The 19,268-nt window shown below is 34.8% G+C and overlaps 1 protein-coding gene across 1 annotated transcript; it reads left to right on the forward strand.

Moving 5' to 3' along the window:
- The first annotated feature begins 513 nt into the window (after positions 1-513).
- LOC124365119 (protein unzipped) lies at positions 514-17,263 on the forward strand. The gene is made up of 6 exons (XM_046821064.1): positions 514-773; positions 7,500-7,695; positions 11,055-11,482; positions 12,603-12,773; positions 12,989-13,152; positions 14,911-17,263. The coding sequence occupies exons 2-6, from the start codon at positions 7,500-7,502 to the stop codon at positions 15,413-15,415; spliced, it is 1,464 nt and encodes a 487-aa protein (XP_046677020.1). The 5' UTR covers positions 514-773; the 3' UTR covers positions 15,416-17,263.
- The last annotated feature ends 2,005 nt before the right edge of the window (positions 17,264-19,268 follow it).

Genomic DNA, 19,268 nt, shown 5'->3' on the forward strand with positions numbered 1-19,268 from the left:
GAAATTCTAAGGTAATACGGGAATCCGAATACTTTAATGTATGACCCTTATTGACATAGTCGGTTTTAGGAAGCCTCTATTATGCTAAAGAGAAGGGAGTTTACTGCAATAAACCATCATCGTGGGTTCTCCAAGACAAAGTTCAAAGTGTAGGTGTATCTAAAACAAACCATGTTTGGCTTATTTATTAAACTTATTTGTAAACTATATGTAAATCAAAGTTTATTACACAATAAAGCATTACTCTTCAATTTCATTCCTCTTATTCTTCCATGATATTTGTAATTTACACGTTACAGAATTTGTGGTGACATGAACTACGTGATTCAGGAGCTCAAAGAATTCTTCGTTACGCTTTGTTACGTGTGTGTTTCAATATGCCAAAGCCATACCCTGCACTTTGCTCGTGCATCTGCCTGAGGACCACGACTAGGACAACACAGTGTCCATGCAGCGCTGTAGTGGGGTAGTGCGTGAGGGGAAGGGATGCCGCGGTGTAGTGTGGGTGATCACCGGCACTACCGCGCTCCGCTAGCTCCCGACTCGACGCCAGCGCCATTTCGCTGCCGGTCGCCGTCGCTGTAACATGTGAAGGCGCGTGTCTGACTTCGCTTGTGTCGATCGCGTTTGTGTTGTGAAGTGAGTCTAGCGAAACTTGTAAGTGCGATCGGTCAAACAGTGAGAATTTCTGTGCAGTTCGTCCTATCCTTGTGTCAATCAAATTGGAATGTTGTGTAAATTAAAGTGTATTCATTTTAATTCAAATTGCTAAGGTAAGACTGTGTTGATTATTTGCCACCACTTTAATTCCAATGGAATACAGAACGTTTTTATTTGGTTTGTTGCTAATAAATTCTTACTAATTATTTCTGTAAATATATTTCTTTTACTAAATTGTACGGTACTGTCTCACATTCCCTTCAATCTCAAACAGAAAACTGTATTTATAGGTTTTGACACGAATCAAATAAAATAACACTTTGGAATTTGAACTATTATTATATTTATATTATATTATTAATTTTGTAAATCAATCTTAAAAAAGGTGTTTTTATAAACTTAAACCGGTTTACATTTTAAAAATATTTTGTAGTTATATTAATTTTAAATAAGATCAAATCTAATATACAACTTTATTCTCCAATCATGATATTAATTAGCTTTTATTTAAATTCCCCACTATGATTACGGTACATTATCTTCTATGATTTCAATATAGACAGATTATTTTAATGTTTTCACGTGTACAACGTAAAATAAAAAATAAAAGACTGGAGACTAGAACAACAACTGGAGACTAGGTTTCACACAACTGTATTCACACTTTGGTTCCTAGTTTTTCTTTACAATTTTACACTTTTTATATAAAGAATAATTTTTTTTACTATTTATATAAACAGGAATATATACTTAACATTTAATGTCCTTAAAATGGACAGTTACAGCCCTAGTCATGGACTAGGAACAGGCACAGAGAATATGATGGAATGAGACTAGCCTCCTTGGTAACATCTACATTTCAGTTAACAAGTCTAGATTAACGTGGTAGGCAGATATCTCGATGTGACTGGCAGAAACTTTCTATCTCGTGTCTTAGGCTACTATTTGGCCTGTGCACAGGAGTATTAACTATTATAGATCAATATTTCCAAACTTTAATATTATTATTTTTTTATACGACTTTTCATCACATATATTCATAGAATTGCTGGAATTTTATTCTTGCCGTGACATTCTTAAATTCTACTTTTTAGAACAAATTTAGGTATTTATTTACAATACCGTGACCATGAAAAATGGACTTTTTTTTCATGGGTTGGGCATTTATAGCCAAGTATTATTATCACAGGTGCATATAAACTGGGGGGAAAGTATATCATTGTATTATATTGATGCCTTTCGGCCATTATTGCATTAAGGATGGTAAATAACCGACAAAATTTTGTCGAACAACACTTGGAGGGTTAAGGATCAGGGGCATCACGTGATCTGGGATTCGACTTTTGCAAGCTCGAGTTAATTTTTTTTTCTAAAAGAGCAAGCAGTGCGAAGCACTGCGCAGCGGGCAGGCATCGTTGACAGGATTAACGTCATCATTTCAGTAAAATTGCCAGAGGTACTGTCAAAAACAGAGTTTTCAGAGGATTTCAAAAAATTGTAACTCCATTGATTTTCGTTGCCGACGAATTTTTTCTTCACTATTGTTTTCAGGAAACATTGTAGTTTTCAGGAAAAAAAAATTAACATACCTTTCCATGGTCACGATTTTGTAAATTGATACCCAAATTTATTCTGTCCAATATCTCAGACTAATACATTTTATGATGCATGATATACAATATTTATACATGTCGTAAACATAAAATTTGATGCACGTAGGCCACATAAAAGTATGCTTGGTATTGAGTCCTTAATTGCATTCTTACATTATGTAGCAGAAAATACCGTAGGACGACGAAAATGATAATTTTATTACTCAACAGTTGAAATTTAGCAAATTCTGGCTCTTCTACTAAGTATAACAACGGTGTTGACTGGTAATAATCATACATACATAGGTAATTAATTTTGATAAGAATTTAAAGCAAATTCAAACTTGTCAGAAGGTCAATTATTACTTCCACCAAGTCATAGCTGACACATCAAAGTAAGATATGCTGACGTATATTGACGATATCGGGGAAACATTAGGTGACTCACCGTCACTGATGACAGGGTGCTGAGAGAGGAGTTGCAAAGTAATCAGATTTCACCTCATTAAGTTAAAGATTAATCTAATCAGCGAGTTAGCTTGTCTCTGGAGAATTGAGACGCTGTGAAGCTTTTCCTCGAACGCCACCCTTCTGTTTCCAATAAGGGACGAAGCTACTTCTCAAAACTAATATAATAACTCCTTCAGTCTCCGAGATAGGATCTTCAATTGAAAGCGATTGCCTCAAATCTGGAAAGCTGATTACTGCACCTCCTTTCTTATTATCGTTATTGATTTTATGTGTTTTTGCTCCAATCTAATCTCACTTCATTTTGATCGATTCTTGGCTGGCTTAGCGTCACGTCCGCTTGGAGAAGAGTGCAGGATATTACAGTAATATACAGTAACTGTACTCGGAGTTTTGGAAACTTCGGTTAGTCGATCAGTTAACTCATATCTAAACGAGACAGATTTTTAAATCAAAACCATTTTGAAAACTGTATTTTACAATATAGAGACCAATCCGCACTAAAACGTAAGGTTTTCAATTATGTATTTGTTTAAACTAGCGCGTTGGAATAACATAAATGCCAATTGACTAATTACTGTCTACACGAAACAATATCTGATTGGAGCAATTATATTATTATTCAGCCGAGTTACAGTAGGTGTGTAATAACTTTATTAGTAAAAATGTGAAGAACATAAATACGCTTGTACCATCTGATCCGCAGTGCATGATACGGGTAACATTATTGGGTAACTTCGCGAAATTTGTTTCAAATATGCACACACAAGTATCATCCTTTACAAATCAGTAAAAAAGTAAACGTGCATTTCAGTATCAGTTAAAACTATACATATTTTAGGTACATTTCATAAAACTATTTTTACTTATCTTTGCAAATCATGACCTCTGATGCTGAAATACACAACTCGTTCGAAACACGAGTTCAACCTATGTGTACTTAAATACAACATAACACCGCCCTAATTGCAGCAGTTTCTTACTAACTCTAGTCAATTTGGCATTAAAATAGTTCCCTACTAATATATACCATACCTTGGACAAGTTCTTGTATAGGCTAGCAACAGAAGATTAAATCATTATTGATTTCAAAATCTTCTATTTCCGCGAACGTAATGTAGGCTATTAATAATTTTTGTGGTAAGCAATTAAAAACAAATTTCATTTCTAATTATTTCTGATATCTTTTAAGATTTCAAAATGGCAACTGTTTAAATTTTCTAGACAAAACATAGGAAAAATACAAGGATTTTTCTCTTGACAGTAAGCAGAGTAGAAAAATTCTAGAAAACTTTCAGTATTATCAGGTGAATATATATATATATATATATATATATATATATATATATATATATATATATATATGTATGTATGTATATTAAATACAAGTTTTGATTTCTCATGTTCCAAAATTATGACCTAAAAAGGTTTGAAAAATACACGGTAGCACAGAAAAAACAAATTAACACGATCACTGACATAATTTAAAACTGATTGTGACCAAATTTGGCACACAGAATAATATACCTCGCACAATTTTGTTATTCATATCCAATCAATTAAAAGTTTAGCTCGTCGTAATAATTTATACAACATTATTTCTGGTTATACCACAAAAATATTCTATCCATTCAGGTATTTTATGTAAAATCGTAAGATTTTGTGTTCATACATTTTTTATGTAAATGACAACTTTGTATACAGAAAAACATTGTATTACACAATCTCTAAATTTTTAGAAACTACTTATTTCATGTAACTAGGCCAATTACATATTTTGTAAAGATGTCAAAATCTTAAGTTTTCAAAATAATACTTAACCAAGAAAGCCACAATAATTGATCTTTAAGAAATGTAATGTCACTTTTGAAATCAAAATGGCATTTCCAAATGACACTTAAAATCATTCACTGACATTGAAGGGATATTTATTCTGGTGCACAATGTGTACTACAATAAAAACTATAGACATTAACTTAAATTGCACATGAATTACATATATTATTGTTTCAATAAAACATACGCATACAATATTTAACGTAGGAAAAAGAGTCTTATACTCTGTTTATTTAACCTTTTTGATTTTTTTTTTTTTTTTAATATTAGGCGTATCAGTGCTCAGAGTACAACTGATATAGGCTATTAAACAGGTTTAACCAATACACATCCACGCTAGATATTGTAGTCAATGCCGAATTATAATGAGGCCAATTCTAGCGAAGATTACAACCGGCTTCGTCCAAATAAGTCTCAAGGCCAATAACAAGCGACAAGGAAATAAACTGCAAGAAATACTCTTCCGAGCCCTCCAGACTGGTTGGAATTTTATAGATGTTTATGTCAAGATATTTCAGTTTTCTTTTTGTAGACCTTCAATAACGGAAATAAGAGAGTGTTACGTTAAGGACGTTACAGCAGCATACACACCCGCCGTTAGTGTACGGCTATTATAATTTAATGCGATTTGTTATATTTCGACAAAAGAAAACTAGCCATTACCTTGGGTATATTACATACTCCGTTCTGAAACTGCATACCGTAGTAGCCTATTCAAAAATATGTCGGAAGAAATTCCTTGATTACGCAACGTTTAGGCGCAAAAATATTCACCAAAAATATGAGCGTACGTAATTAAATCCAATTTTAAGTTTTAATAACTGGTTGTACAATTGCCCATATAGAATTGCTACCTTTCTAACAATTTTAGTAGAGTACGTCTCAATAGCGTGTCTGTCCTCAAACGTTACATTAGTATTTTTTAAATGTGTTTTTTAATGTTTATTAAATATTAAATGTACTTTGAATAGTCTGGATATCGGCTACTAGATGTGACTTTCTTGTTTCTATTATCGTATTAAAATTGAGTAAAAAAGCTATTTTCGTCCGATAGAAGTAATATTGTTTGTAATCGCTGTACGACAATAAGTTGCACAATGTGGATCTCAGGCGGAAATGCTTTAACAATTGTATTAATTTAATATTATTCAAATAAACAATTTAACAATTTGACCTTTAGTCTAATATGGATTCCGAACCACTTTGATTCCGGTTCGCCTACAGGATATACGCCATCATTGTCAGTCAGGATGTTTTGATCATAAAAGAAACTGATTTTTTTTTATTTCTGCTCTATTTAGCAGCTACAATGTTCTAAAGGTCTAATATTGGGATTTGTAGCGTAATAAAAAAACATGCGGTAGATTTCAACTAGTACGTCCGAAATAACATACAGCTTTTACAGTCCAATGCCAAACTTCAAAACTGATCTTGATCTCAATCTATTGTAATATTCTTATTATCTTTTGAGTTAGTTAGTAATTATTAAAGTAGAAACAGCTTGTTTTCCTCCAAATAGAGCAGTTATAATATTATCAAACATACAAGAATGAACATGAGATGCAGCTGAACCTAATTTTAAATGCTTTTAGAGCTCGCAAAAGGATATTTGCCATAATAGAACCATTCTATCAGTGGCATTAGGTCGTTATAACCAATAACCCAGGGAACGTTATACGTGCACCGAGAACCACTTGCTTGTACTTCTGTTGCACTGGACGCAAATACTTGCTTGGATATGTAATAACTTAGGTAATGTTAATCATACGAAATAAAGATTTTTGTAAACGAAAACTTATTGAATTAGAATTAATTGTAACAGTGCAAAGATTAACGCATGCTACTATAATTCAACTCTTACAAAAACGTAACGAAGCAGGTTTTCCACTTACTGTAGAAGTCTGTGTTACCGTACTTCACTGTTCAAAATAATGTCTTTCGAATTAAATTCGAAAAGCGGAAAACGTGTTTGAGGATATTATTTTAAATCGTACGAGTAGACTGAGTATATCCTTTGAAGTCCATTTATAATGCAAGTTCGACAATGATTAGTGACGTTCATTGAAAGCCAAGTGGATTGGAAAATAAGGATCTTCAATGACCAATAATAGTCCAGTGCCTTGAAAACAAAGATCTAAATTCAAAATTAATTTTCCAGTGACCTACAAACAACAGTCTACATTGACCATCACTGATCCAGTGACCTACAAACAAAGATATGCACTATCCATCACTAGTCCAGTGGCGTAGACACACAGATCTTCACTAACCATTAATAGTTAGTGACATAGAAACAAAAATATTCATTAACCATCAATGATCTATTGACATAGAAACAAACATATCCACTGACCATCTATAAATAGTCCAGTGACCTAGTGAAATGATCTGCATTTGCTAACAATACTTAGTGACATAGAAACAGGATATCCATTAACTATCAATAGTCCAGTATCCTAGAAACGATGATCTGCATTGACCATTAATAGTTAGTGACAGAAACGAAGATATCCATTGACCATCAATAGTCTAGAGTCCTAGTAACAATGATCTGGATTAAGCATCAATAGTTAGTGACATAGAAACAAACATCGACACTGGTGTATCCCGGAGCACAAGGCAACAATTAAAAACATTTCTGACTGCATTGTCTTGATTTGTAATTCTGAACTTCGATATCCACATTAGCTGAATTCTTTAAAACCCGAAATAGACTTTTACACAGTAAATCTTTCTGGAGTTTTCTAGCAATTTCGATGTTGAGCATGAACGATTTGAATCTTTTTATGACCAACAACGAATCAGGCGATTCTTAGACAGTTGCTGTGAAGTGTGTTTTAATTATTTCACTAGTATCTATTTCGCATTCAAGAGAAACAGAGAAGCGTGAAACAATCTGTTTAACTCCTTCACACCCTTCATATCTACTATTACTGTACGCAGATGTTGTGCCGCTACGACTGGACAGCGATCGTGGGCCTGTTGACGCTGGTGAGGATAGTCTGGGCCAGCGATAGTGTTCACATCTACAGGAGCTACCCAGACCTCCGCATCACCTCCAGCACTCTCCGGTGGATCGGCGAACAGAATGGCAGCAGACCCGACTCAGCCGTCGTGGCGACCGTGGAGATCGTAGCCGGTAAGTTCACCTTTGCCGTCTACAAATTGTTCCTCAAAAATCTTTGCAGGTCCCAAAAATAATTAAAAACAGCTAAGTGTGTTAAATAAAAAAAATTCTCTGTACTATTGCAATTTTCTACCTTGTTCATAACATTTTGATTGAAATCCTTTGACACTTCATTTTGCATCTAGTTACCTTACTGATACTCCTCCTGCTTTCCGCTCCAGGATCCACATTAACTGATAACACCAAACCCCCTGACTTCACTAGTTCTTAAACTTCACATCAGGACTCGATTTTTTTTAGAATTCCCACACTAATAAGCCATAACAAGATTTTCCTTAGACATAACGGTCGATGACACTGAGGGAAAACACTTGGTTCTCCTACAAAAACGGTTTACAAGTATATTAATAAACAATTTAAAAACCTTATTTAAAAACAAGGCTACACTGTTGGCTACAGGGAGTTTCAAACACACATAGCAGGAATACCGAAATGCTACTGCACGATTTGTCGACAGAAACAATCGCATTAACTTGCCGAGGATTGTTAATGTTGAGTATTTCATTTAGTGTTGCGGTGGTCGCCACGAACGCCGATGAGGTTAGCCCGCAGATCTGAATGTCAAGGTAAACCGGTGCCAGTTCCGCAGTGCGTTCTGCGTGGAGACGGTACTATCACTAAACTGTTCTCGCAAAGTTTAAATTTAACAAAATTCAAACTCCTTAAAATACAAAGGAATCCAATCAAGTGCTGAAAGTTCTGATTATTCCTAATTCACCATTGTACGGAATGTTGAAAGTTTCCGAAGTAACTTACAAATTCGTCGAATAGTTGGCGCCAAGTTAGACCCTTTTGATGAACGTTTGTCGATCGATTTGACCCTTTGTCCTTTGTTCGTCTCGTCTGCATTTTTATGTTTTATTCAGATTTTCTGCTCCCCGCGTTTCGAATCTTACCAATGCATATATCCAATGTTTGGTGATGACGAGATCCACATTTGTATACCTACTTGATATATGATATATGTTACTTCAGCTATGTGTAGTATTAACTAATGACGATAGAAACTGGACACATCCTACACATAGTAATTTCTCAATCAATCTGTCTTATGACAATACCTTAAGTTCAAACTGCCTTTAAAGCAGAGCGAACTAAATGTTTTCCTTAAATAACGACCCATTAATCAGCTAAACATTAGCTGAATTATTGGTGAATTAAAATGAACTATGGGTCATTTTTTGGAGGAGCAACCTGAGTTTTCGTTACCATTATTATTACTCTAACAAGCAATTTTCCATTTTGATTGGACAAAAAATAAAATGTTTAGACAAAAATTACCACACTCAGAATTCAGTTCAGTTACTTATATATTTTACGATTCCATTACAAAACTGTTTTCAGTTTTTTTCTTATAAAAATGTTTTGCTTTTCAAAATCTAGTTCCTCCCCTGGATCCACCACTGGGGTCAATTTCGATTTAGTATTGTAATCGTAGAAAAGAAGTCATATCTTAACGGAACCCGTTCTTTAAAATTGACTTTTCGGTTCAAATTAAGAAATTTAAGAGGGGTATCTTTCAGTTTATGTTTGACAACGTCATGATCTGAGGTCTTAAATCTGCAGTCACCTAAACTTCAATCACACCTGGAAGGTCAGGGTCGGATGTATTCGCAACGGGAACGCCATTGTGCAGTTTGCAATCCAAGGTTGTCCACTTTACTGTTATTACATCTCGATTAACAAAACACGACACTCCAACGCACAGCTTTGAATGTTGCCCTGGACAAAAGTATTGCTACAACCGAGATGGGTTTTGTTTCCCAGTTGGAGCGGCCGGAACGCCAGCCTCTCGGAACAAAACAATAATCGCCAACGCCAAAACGACGCCGCTTCCATCCGTTCCGACCGCTGAGCACGAGTCGCACGTTTGTTGTGGCGAGAGATTCATCGTCTTTTATTTTGCAATTTTCATTTTGGACAAATGGCGTATTTATCTGCCATGGGACAAGTCTGGCACTAATAAAACAACCATACGAATGATACTATCAGCTTTTTTTCTCTTTCAAAAAGTAATACAATAATTAATAATATTTCCGTTGTTATTATATGATACGAAAATCGTAGAATTCATCATTTCATGAAGGAACACGGCCAGTATCTTTGGTCTATAATTAAAAACTGCGCCTCGCCAACACCATTCTTTTATTTATTTATGAGTTGGTCCAAAAAAACATCTAAACCTGATATTATTTTAAAATTGTAAAATTTTTAAAATTTCAATGCTTTTTTATCGTAATTTGGTTCACATTGTGTTATCACGCACCACTATTCAGTCCGTCCATTCACAACACCGTACAACAGTATCTCGAGAGCGGCGGGCACCGGGTGGCCTCTGATGCTTAGCGTTGAGCCTAGATTTATGGCAGGATCAGTTCCTGCCCTTGACTAGACCATCGTTTATCACCACTATCCGTCTACTTCAGATGTTCCGAACCAAATATCGTACAATGTGTTTTGTTTCTGTCCCGAAGCCTTAACGTGTACGTGATTCAATTATCTATAGGACAGTAAGAAGAATATAGTACTTACTTAGTTAACTGTAACTCAGCTATAGTTGAAGATCTTACCTGAAACAGAAAAAGGAAATGTTATATTGTCCAAATTCATCTTATTGTGATATAAAAGGAATTAGTTTTGGCTATTTTGTCATACAGATTAGTTAAACAAATAAATAGATTCTGTGTAACAGATTATTTAGTAACCCACACAATAATTGGAGGATAAGTACAGAATTACCGATCGATCAGTTTTAATGCAAAAGGACGTTTGCTCATCTAGAAGGATATCTTTCCTCGCGATCAAAAGGACCAAAGCCAATTCAAAGATCTATTCATCTATTTCTGGAATATTGTATCAACAGGTTTTAGAATGTGACACTCTTGATTAATTCAAGAGCTACACTAGAACTCTTGAATTGATTGAATTAATTAACAGACAATAGATTCATCGATACATGTATCGATTGTTCACTTTTAAATGCTATTCTGGAGACAACAGCGGTTATAAAAACAGGATCTGCCGTTGCTGGTGGAACTGACATGGCTGCTGCTCGGGACATGGACAGTTAGGTAACGGCGCTGCTCTCTCCACCGTTCCATCTCGGTCACTCCTTGTCGGCCCGAGTAATCTTCATCTGCATCATTATAACCATTCATCAACTACATTTTGCTGCCACAACTAATAACATCTGCTATTTTTATAATCCACTTCAGAGGATTTCATTCCGATTCTCTAAGTCGTTTATTAGAGAAATTCAAATGAAGTTCGAGTTAGATTTAGTGTCCAATGAACACTCGCCTCTGTTCCAGCTGAACCTGACAACGACGCGACAACAGGAGGCGCCGCGGGGACAGTAACGGACGAGGGACTAGTGGACGCGGTCAAGGAGCGACCTGTGCACGTCTGTCGGGCGCGTCACGGCGGTATCTGGATGCCGGGACAGCTCCGCATGGGAGCCAAAGCCTGTCAGGTCTCCCTGCTGGGCAAGGTGTTCAGCAATACCCACTACGAGGTGCTGGAGAACGTGGAGAACGGGGCGCGCCTCAGCTGGGTCCAGTGGGGACGCTACAACCCCGTGCTCCAGCGAGGTTCTGTGGCAGGAGGCGACAGCTACGTGGCGAGGCGCAAGTTGGAACAGGAGGACGAGGGCAAGGTTTTGGGATTCCGCCACCTCGTGGGAAGGTTCGATCCCAAGGAGGGCATCGGCCGCATCATAGTCATCGACGACACCAAAGAGGTAAGTCAGTAAAATACAATTTTTTCCTGAACGACTCCCGAAAATGAACTTCCTGTACGTCAACAGAAAGCAAATAGACCCAGGGCGCGGGTCGGTTGCTACAGGCGGGACTCGCTCTTTTCCATTACCGCTTCAATGAACAAGATGCCGGAGGCTCTCTCACGAGTCACGGAGTTCCCGCCAAGATGGATCCCATTTAGCGCGCTCGCTACCACGCACATGCGTCCATATATCAGCTGATCGCCCGCCCGCGCCCTGCCTGCTCTGCATGGAACTATTTTGCATGTCGTTGCAAACTCATTTGTCATTTATCTTCTCAACTCGAACACGCCCTCTCGCATTGTACTGTGTAAGTTATGTAATGCTGCCTACTGGATAGAATCAAAGACATCGACTAAAATCAATAACTTTTCAATACATACAGAACAAATTTATTAATTAAAACCACCTATACTAATATCAAACAAACACGAATATTGTTTTATATTAAACTTTTCTATTAACGTTTGTTTAGGTCTGTGTCTGATACGAGTTTTAACCACAATTTCTATTTGCAAACTTTTTAAACTTATTTTATCGATATGTAAAAAGTTGTATTAAAACAACAGTTTTATAACCAGTATCTAATTACCTATAACACAATTAAGATTCAAATAGATATGCAAATTCTTTATCAGCTTTCGGCCCTGAATTAGTGATAAAATACATTATACAATGAATTAGCGTTATGTTGCAATCAATATGATATAGTTACTGGATTAAATTACGGAAAGATAAGTAAGGGAAAGGGTGAGGTAGGGTCTGTCAGTGAGCCACACGCTATGAACAAATTACACACGTGTACTGCAGGCTTTTACATTATTCCTGAGAGCCGCCAGGTGCAAACTAGAATGAGGCCATTCTTCTCGTCTGTTGTTGCAGTTATCTCTCAATATATTACTCATGACCATACAGTGTATATCGTTTGTCTAAGTTCTTTTACCGCCATTAACATTATGTACAAACTTTACAAATTAACGTTCCTTTGATATTGAATCATTTACTATCAATGTTGTTACATCAAACTGAAATAATTTTCCCTTGCAGTTGATTGGATTTGTAAAACACTTGTGCTTTTCAGGAGAGCGAGGAGAAAGAGTTCCACGAAGGAGAGATTCTGATAGAGACAGAGCCCATCAATTACGAACTGAACGGGCTGAAGTTCCTAAACAAGCGTCGCAAGGACGTCCGCACCCTGAAAGAGCTCGGGTCTGCCACCCTGAGAAATGATCAATCTGATGGTCCTGTCAAGGTAGGCAGTAATCACTACTAGGTAGCAGGAACCAAATTTATTTTTGCTCTTCCATAAAATCACTATATTATGCTTTTTCTAATACTCCACCAATGTGAATGACCTTCTATGAAATGTAGAAATATTGCTGTGCCCTTTATTTTGAGAAAGTTTGCTTAGCTTAAAAAGAGAAATGTCGATGACATTATATTCATGTTCAGTATTTTGCGCTTCAGGTGGACACAGTGGTAGCATACGACGCTGTAGTATCCATGTACTGGGGCCAGGGAAAAGCCATGCTGAAAGGATTGGCGACCAACATCCGCATGCCCAATGGTCCCAACATTGAAGAAATTCGATGGGGCATCCCCTACACAGAGGAGCGAAAGGATGTCTACAGGTATAAATACTTACCAGTAAAAATATGTTTATAAAATATGCAAAGCATCACTTTGATGAATAATACCAAGTTTGATATCGATATCAGTATAGTTGCTCGTTTACCTTTTTAAAAATGACTGCTTGAAATAAATAAACCAGTACTGTTTTATTTACTTTTATTATTTATTATTTATTTACTTATAATCATATCAGTAGATATGAATATGGGGTTCCTAGCGCACTTTTGGGACAGACAGAAAATCAATGGAAAATCTTGTTCAAGGTACCGAACACGAATTGACATGTAAAGTTACGTTAAGTAGAACATAAAACACAAAACTCACGTTCATGTTACGTTCGTGTTATCAAATTTTACGTTCAGAACGTAACATAAAACGCAAAAATCACGTTAATGTTATGTTTGTGTTGTCAAATTTTACGTTCAGAACGTAACATGAACGTGAATTTTGTGTTTTATGTTCTACTTAACGTAACGTAACTTTACATGTCAATTCGTGTTCGGTACCTTGAACAAGATTTTCCATTGATTTTCTGTCTGTCCCAAAAGTGCGCTAGGAACCCCATATTCATATCTACTCATATCTTTGGGGCCTGGTCTATAGCTTTTTTCACCTCCTTATGGCTATTTTAAAGTTGTATATAGTGATAAAACAATGCCTCTACAAATGAAAAAGTGGTTACAATGTTGTGGGTTTACCCAGCAGATTAATACTATTAATAAAACATGCTAAAACTCCATTGAGGCAACAGTCCTTACAAAATGTTGGTCTCAACAAATTTGCCACACACACACATGAAAACAAGTACAGTATTTGCATGCTGTTTGTGATATTTATTTCCAAAATTATTTAATTATGCAGGACGATTATATAAAATCAGTTTAGATAGGAATACATTTTAATATACTTATTGTTATTAATGAAAAGCAAGTATTATTAATCCTTATTTTCAGTGTTCAACAGTAATAAAAATATTATTTTTCTATTGCTCTTTACCACCAAAACAAATATTCCAAATGTCGTACAGGTTAAACTTGTAAATCCCGTGTTAAATGAATTATTTACAAAAGATCCCGTACTTGGTACTTTATCCAGCTATCACCAGCCAAGAGGATGAAACAGGTCAACTTTACCTCTTCTCTTAAGTAACAGATTTACTTAGGGAATACTCAAGTTTCAGTAGTTACAGACCTGTGACAAATAAAGTCTTGACACTTCTTGATGCCTGTACATCTTCCTCCTCCATGTTGTGAATTTTACATCAACATATTGTTTTTTATATCTGAGTTATTTAGTTATTTTCAAATACTAACTGATTTAAAAAAATCATAAATAATGTTAAATTAATGTTTAAATTTATTGATAGTTTGTAATAATGTAACCTACACATCTTAATTCCATTTTTAAGTGTGTTCATTATTTTTTATAATTATTTGGTAAACTGCCACCATGCTATTAATCAACACTACTACCTATGGATTTAAAAATTGGAATGAATAAGGCACACCATTTGCAGAACACTTTTATTCCCTTTAATAACAAGGGAACTTGTGAACTTAATGTTATAATAGTTTATTGTACAATGTTGGATCTAGAATGCATTGATAATCCTTATAGTTAACTCAAGCTATAATTAATTATTTTTAAAGAGTTATTTTGTTCTTTTAAATTGATTTAGAAATTCTTTGTAGTACTTGGACCTATGCATTCTTGTAAAATGGCCTTTGACGTCATACTGATGATGTAAAATGTTGTAGGGTGGAAGCTGTGCTCGAGCCAGGAACCGGGGTGAATGTGACGGTGTGGGGGAACCATACGGAGAGTGAAGTGCCGTACTCGGGCAAGCTGGTGGCGGTGTACGAAGACCTGCAGACTAGGGCCAGATCAATCTCCGGTATCCAGATAGAGGTGTCCATGAAGGACCTGAAGGCAGTGTTCGGGCCTGTTTATTGGCTGCACAACGACACCCTGGTGCCCACGACCACCACAACGACCACCACGACTACCACCACGACTACCACAACCACTACCACCACCACGCTGCGGCCCCGAGAAAACCCGGAGGACAACACGGTTCAAGGAGACGATGACAAGGCGCACGAGGCTGTGGCCTACCAGAAGAACGTATCGATGGCTGCCACTGGTCCTGCACCCTCTGGCAGCTGTCACCCTCTAGCCCATCCTTGGGTGACTCTTGTCCTTGCCCTTGTACTACCACCGGTTCTGAGGATAACACAAGTATCTCTGTTGTGTTCTGTGTGAATGTGGCTGTTTGTGTGAATCATTGCTCTTTCTACTCTTTTGCTTCGGTTACCGACTCTCAATTTCAAATATTTTATTGCTCATAATTTCCTAAATAAAATGTGATTGATTACAAGATACGTTTGGGAGGCAGCTGTTGTGCACAAAAATATGAGTTCATTCTTTGTGATAATTTAAAATATTTTTATTACAAATATATTTTAATTGTTTGCTACACTTATTTTTATATAAAACCTGCCTTATTTATACACAAAATATTGTACTATTGTTTAGTATAAATAAGTTCAATAAATAAAAATGGCAAGATTAAATAGAGGGATACTTTTATTACTGTACAAACTATGAGAGTAATGTTTAAATGTTTTTGTCTATTTATTATTTTTAATTGTTGATTCTTAGTTGTAATGTTAATTTTTGCTTTAGCAAAAGCTGAACGGTACCAGTGGTTGCAATTATAGTCTAATACAGTATTGTACGATTGATAAGGCTGACTGCAGTGTACATATAGCTTTAGATCTTCTCTGTAGACCATTCCAGAATAGATAGACTGTAACCTGTCCTGTCTTACTCTTAACTACCTACTGTAATGTAATAGCCAGAAATATATTGTTGATGACATTCTAATGTTAGATTTAGCGCCCCCGCCTGTGTAAATTATGGGTTATTGTATATAAAATGGAGTTGTAAATACCTAGAGGGTGTTGAGATGACAGGTAAAATTGATATATATTTGTGTGATACTTTATTGACTATTTGTCTCATTTCTTGTGCAGTTCGAACTCGATGTTATGTACGACTTATGGCTAGTCTAGGACTGTCAAGTTATGTGGAACGTCACGAGAGATTTTATTTTTATACTATTGTACACAAGTGCATCGTTAGATGCCACAAATCACTATAAGCAATTTACGATTGAACTTTATTTTATATAATTATTTTCACAAGAGCAATTGGGAAAAAAATCATTATTTTCGCTAGTAAATAATGGATAAGTTATAAGGGCTGTAATAAATTTTAGTTCTAATATGTACAATAAATATTACGCTATCTTATTATTACATGATAGCATTAGGAGTTTCACTGATATCATACATATGAATGATATTATAAAAGGAAATAAATTTACAGTTGGAATTTAAGATTACATTTTCTTTGCAAAATATGTTGATGGACATTATTTATCTGGTTAAAATTTAATCATATTGATTTAAATATATATTGTTATTATCTTAGCCTTGTACATATTTAATTGGAAAGGTCGGTCTAATATCATTGAAATGTGAAAGTTTTGGTTAAAGTTAAAATTTTTTACATTAAAAAGTACACTATCCATTTTAGGATATTTTCTTATATTGTAAACATTTTATTTAAAGATATATTGGTTGATTTTTAATATAAATCAGTTATAACAAGAATTATTACTTTAATATTTACTAAATATGTTTACTGATTCACTATCAATAGAAGAATAACAATATATTTATTATTTTAAAATCAATATAGGCCTATAATTTATTACCTGTAATTAAAAATGTGATTGACGTTTTTTACATGATGTGACTATTTAAATTGAAATGTTTTACTTAATTATTTTAAGTAAATTTATTCATATTAAAATTGTATCTCAGAATAAAAACCAAACAGTGATGTAAAAATCTATAAACCTAGAAACCAACAGATATAACGACATGTAAATATCCACACCTGTGTATAAAAGTAAATAAACGAGGAAGCGGAAGAGGATGACAATAATGTTGATCATTTGTCCATGTAGCCCTGATGTTGCGCTGTGGTCCCATAAACATCCGGCTGTATATTCTGTGGTTTAATTATACACATGATACATGAGTCTCAGCTTTTATCTCCCTGTATACCTTGCAAATATACAGAGGTGCATAATCTCTATATCAGAAGGATATTTCATTACTTTTTATTATTTTGATTGTAAAAATTTGCAATTGTATAATGATATCGACTCTTAGAACTGAATGTTATGTCTTCAGTAACATTTCATGTTTGGGGACGACCCGTGAACAACATAGGAAAACTTTAATGCAAGCATAGGCAGACTGCAGACAACTATTTCTAAACAATTAATATTATGCATAGAGTTACATATAAGTATTCACGAACAGTTTATCAAATAATAGATTTATGAAAATAAATTTATAAACTGTAAAATAAGTTCCTTAAAAAAGTTATTATTCCTCTTTAACACTTACGCATGTACACAAAACCCTCCAAAAGAGTGTGGAAATACATTTTTATTAGAGGCCTCACTTGTAATATACTATTTTCTAGATCTCTGTTATTCTAAATTTACTGTTTTACCTTTCTTTTTTGTGATAAACTTCATGTAAAATCTTAATTTTTTTTTTCAAGTTCCTTAAAAATGATATTTAACTTGACCTGTTTTACATGCAAAACAATCTAATCTTATTGACCTGAAGACAAGAAATTGCCATTAGATTAAGTTGAAACACATAAAAATAATCATAATTATATCTGAGAACATATAAGTTACAATCATAATTTATATATAGAGATATAAAGAGATAATTCATGTCACAACTCAGTAGCACTACTATGATGTGAACTAATTACCAAACATATTACCTAGTTGGTTGGATACCAGCAATTAACAGTGATTGGAAGGTGTCAGACTGTGCAACAAAAAGTGCTGCTCCAAGTGTGCAGTAGTTGCAGTAGTCCTTACCTTAACAACATTTTGTTTCAGACTAACACACACAAAACCTGCAAATATTATCTCATGCTACCTACATTTTTTGTAAATGAAAATTTGATTTAAATTTGCGTGAGAGTTCTGTAAGCTATAAAAGTGCTGAAGGACTTTACATAAGTATATGAGTAATCTTTTTTCTTATATTGTAGAGCATAAAATTGTAATACATCAAAGTGTTGCAAACATTTTCCAAATATGAAATCCACTAAAAATATTTAAAAAATGACTTCAATTTATAGGAATCTGTTGTTAAAAAACGCACCCAAGACACTCAGAGAACAAGATTTCTATAAAACAAGTTAAAAAATGTATTGCCAATAAAGTTGGTTCACAAGAGTTTAGAGGAAAGGGCCACTTAGCATTTTACCAGGGTTGGATGTCACTATGGGCAGAGGCTAAGTTTTCCTACTAGAAAATCTTATAGCCAGAGGAAACATGATCATAAACTACACTCTACAACATAAATTATCTTTGCATGAAGTTATTTTCAGATACAAGCATAAACTCTAGGGAAAACTCTCAAAAGACCTTCTAGGGCCTTGACTTTATTGTAACCTAAGAGGATAACAAGAGGGCATCTTACCTATAGGAATTTCCTAACATGAAAATTACGTGATAATTAAGTGATAACTTCCTTCCACACAAATATAAAATTATGTATGAACTTGTACATATCACAAAGTATTTTGTTCTCTCCAAAGGAATTAAACACAGGAACAGTGTTTTAAACTTAATTTGAACACATGGCTTACATTATAGAAATAAGAAACTAAATAAAATATACTAGTATGCGTCTTTTTTATGTTTACCTACGCAACTCAAGTTTTACTTATAAAAGCATAGAAATTACTTGTTTTTTTTATTTTAAATCTTAATGCAACTAGGTTTTTGTCTTCAGTTATGAAATGCTTAATTATTTTTAATACTTTCACCAAAGTCATGTACTGTGTTACATGTTTACATTGGAAAATCTTAAGGTTATATATTAATTATTTTTAATACTTTCACCAAAGTCATGTACTGTGTCACACGTTTACATTGGAACATCTTAAGGTTATATATTAATTATTTTTAATACTTTCACCAAAGTCATGTACTGTGTCACACGTT

The sequence above is a fragment of the Homalodisca vitripennis genome, chromosome 6 (genome assembly GCF_021130785.1).
Source record: "Homalodisca vitripennis isolate AUS2020 chromosome 6, UT_GWSS_2.1, whole genome shotgun sequence".
Classification (NCBI taxonomy): Eukaryota; Metazoa; Arthropoda; class Insecta; order Hemiptera; family Cicadellidae; genus Homalodisca; species Homalodisca vitripennis.

Bases quoted from the DNA above. Each gene is read 5' to 3' on its own strand.
- LOC124365119 (XM_046821064.1), top strand. From the start codon at position 7,500: ATGTTGTGCCGCTACGACTGGACAGCGATCGTGGGCCTGTTGACGCTG. The intron at 11,483-12,602 runs GTAAGTCAGTAA...TGTGCTTTTCAG, and splicing joins TCATCGACGACACCAAAGAG to GAGAGCGAGGAGAAAGAGTT. The intron at 12,774-12,988 runs GTAGGCAGTAAT...TTTGCGCTTCAG, and splicing joins AATCTGATGGTCCTGTCAAG to GTGGACACAGTGGTAGCATA.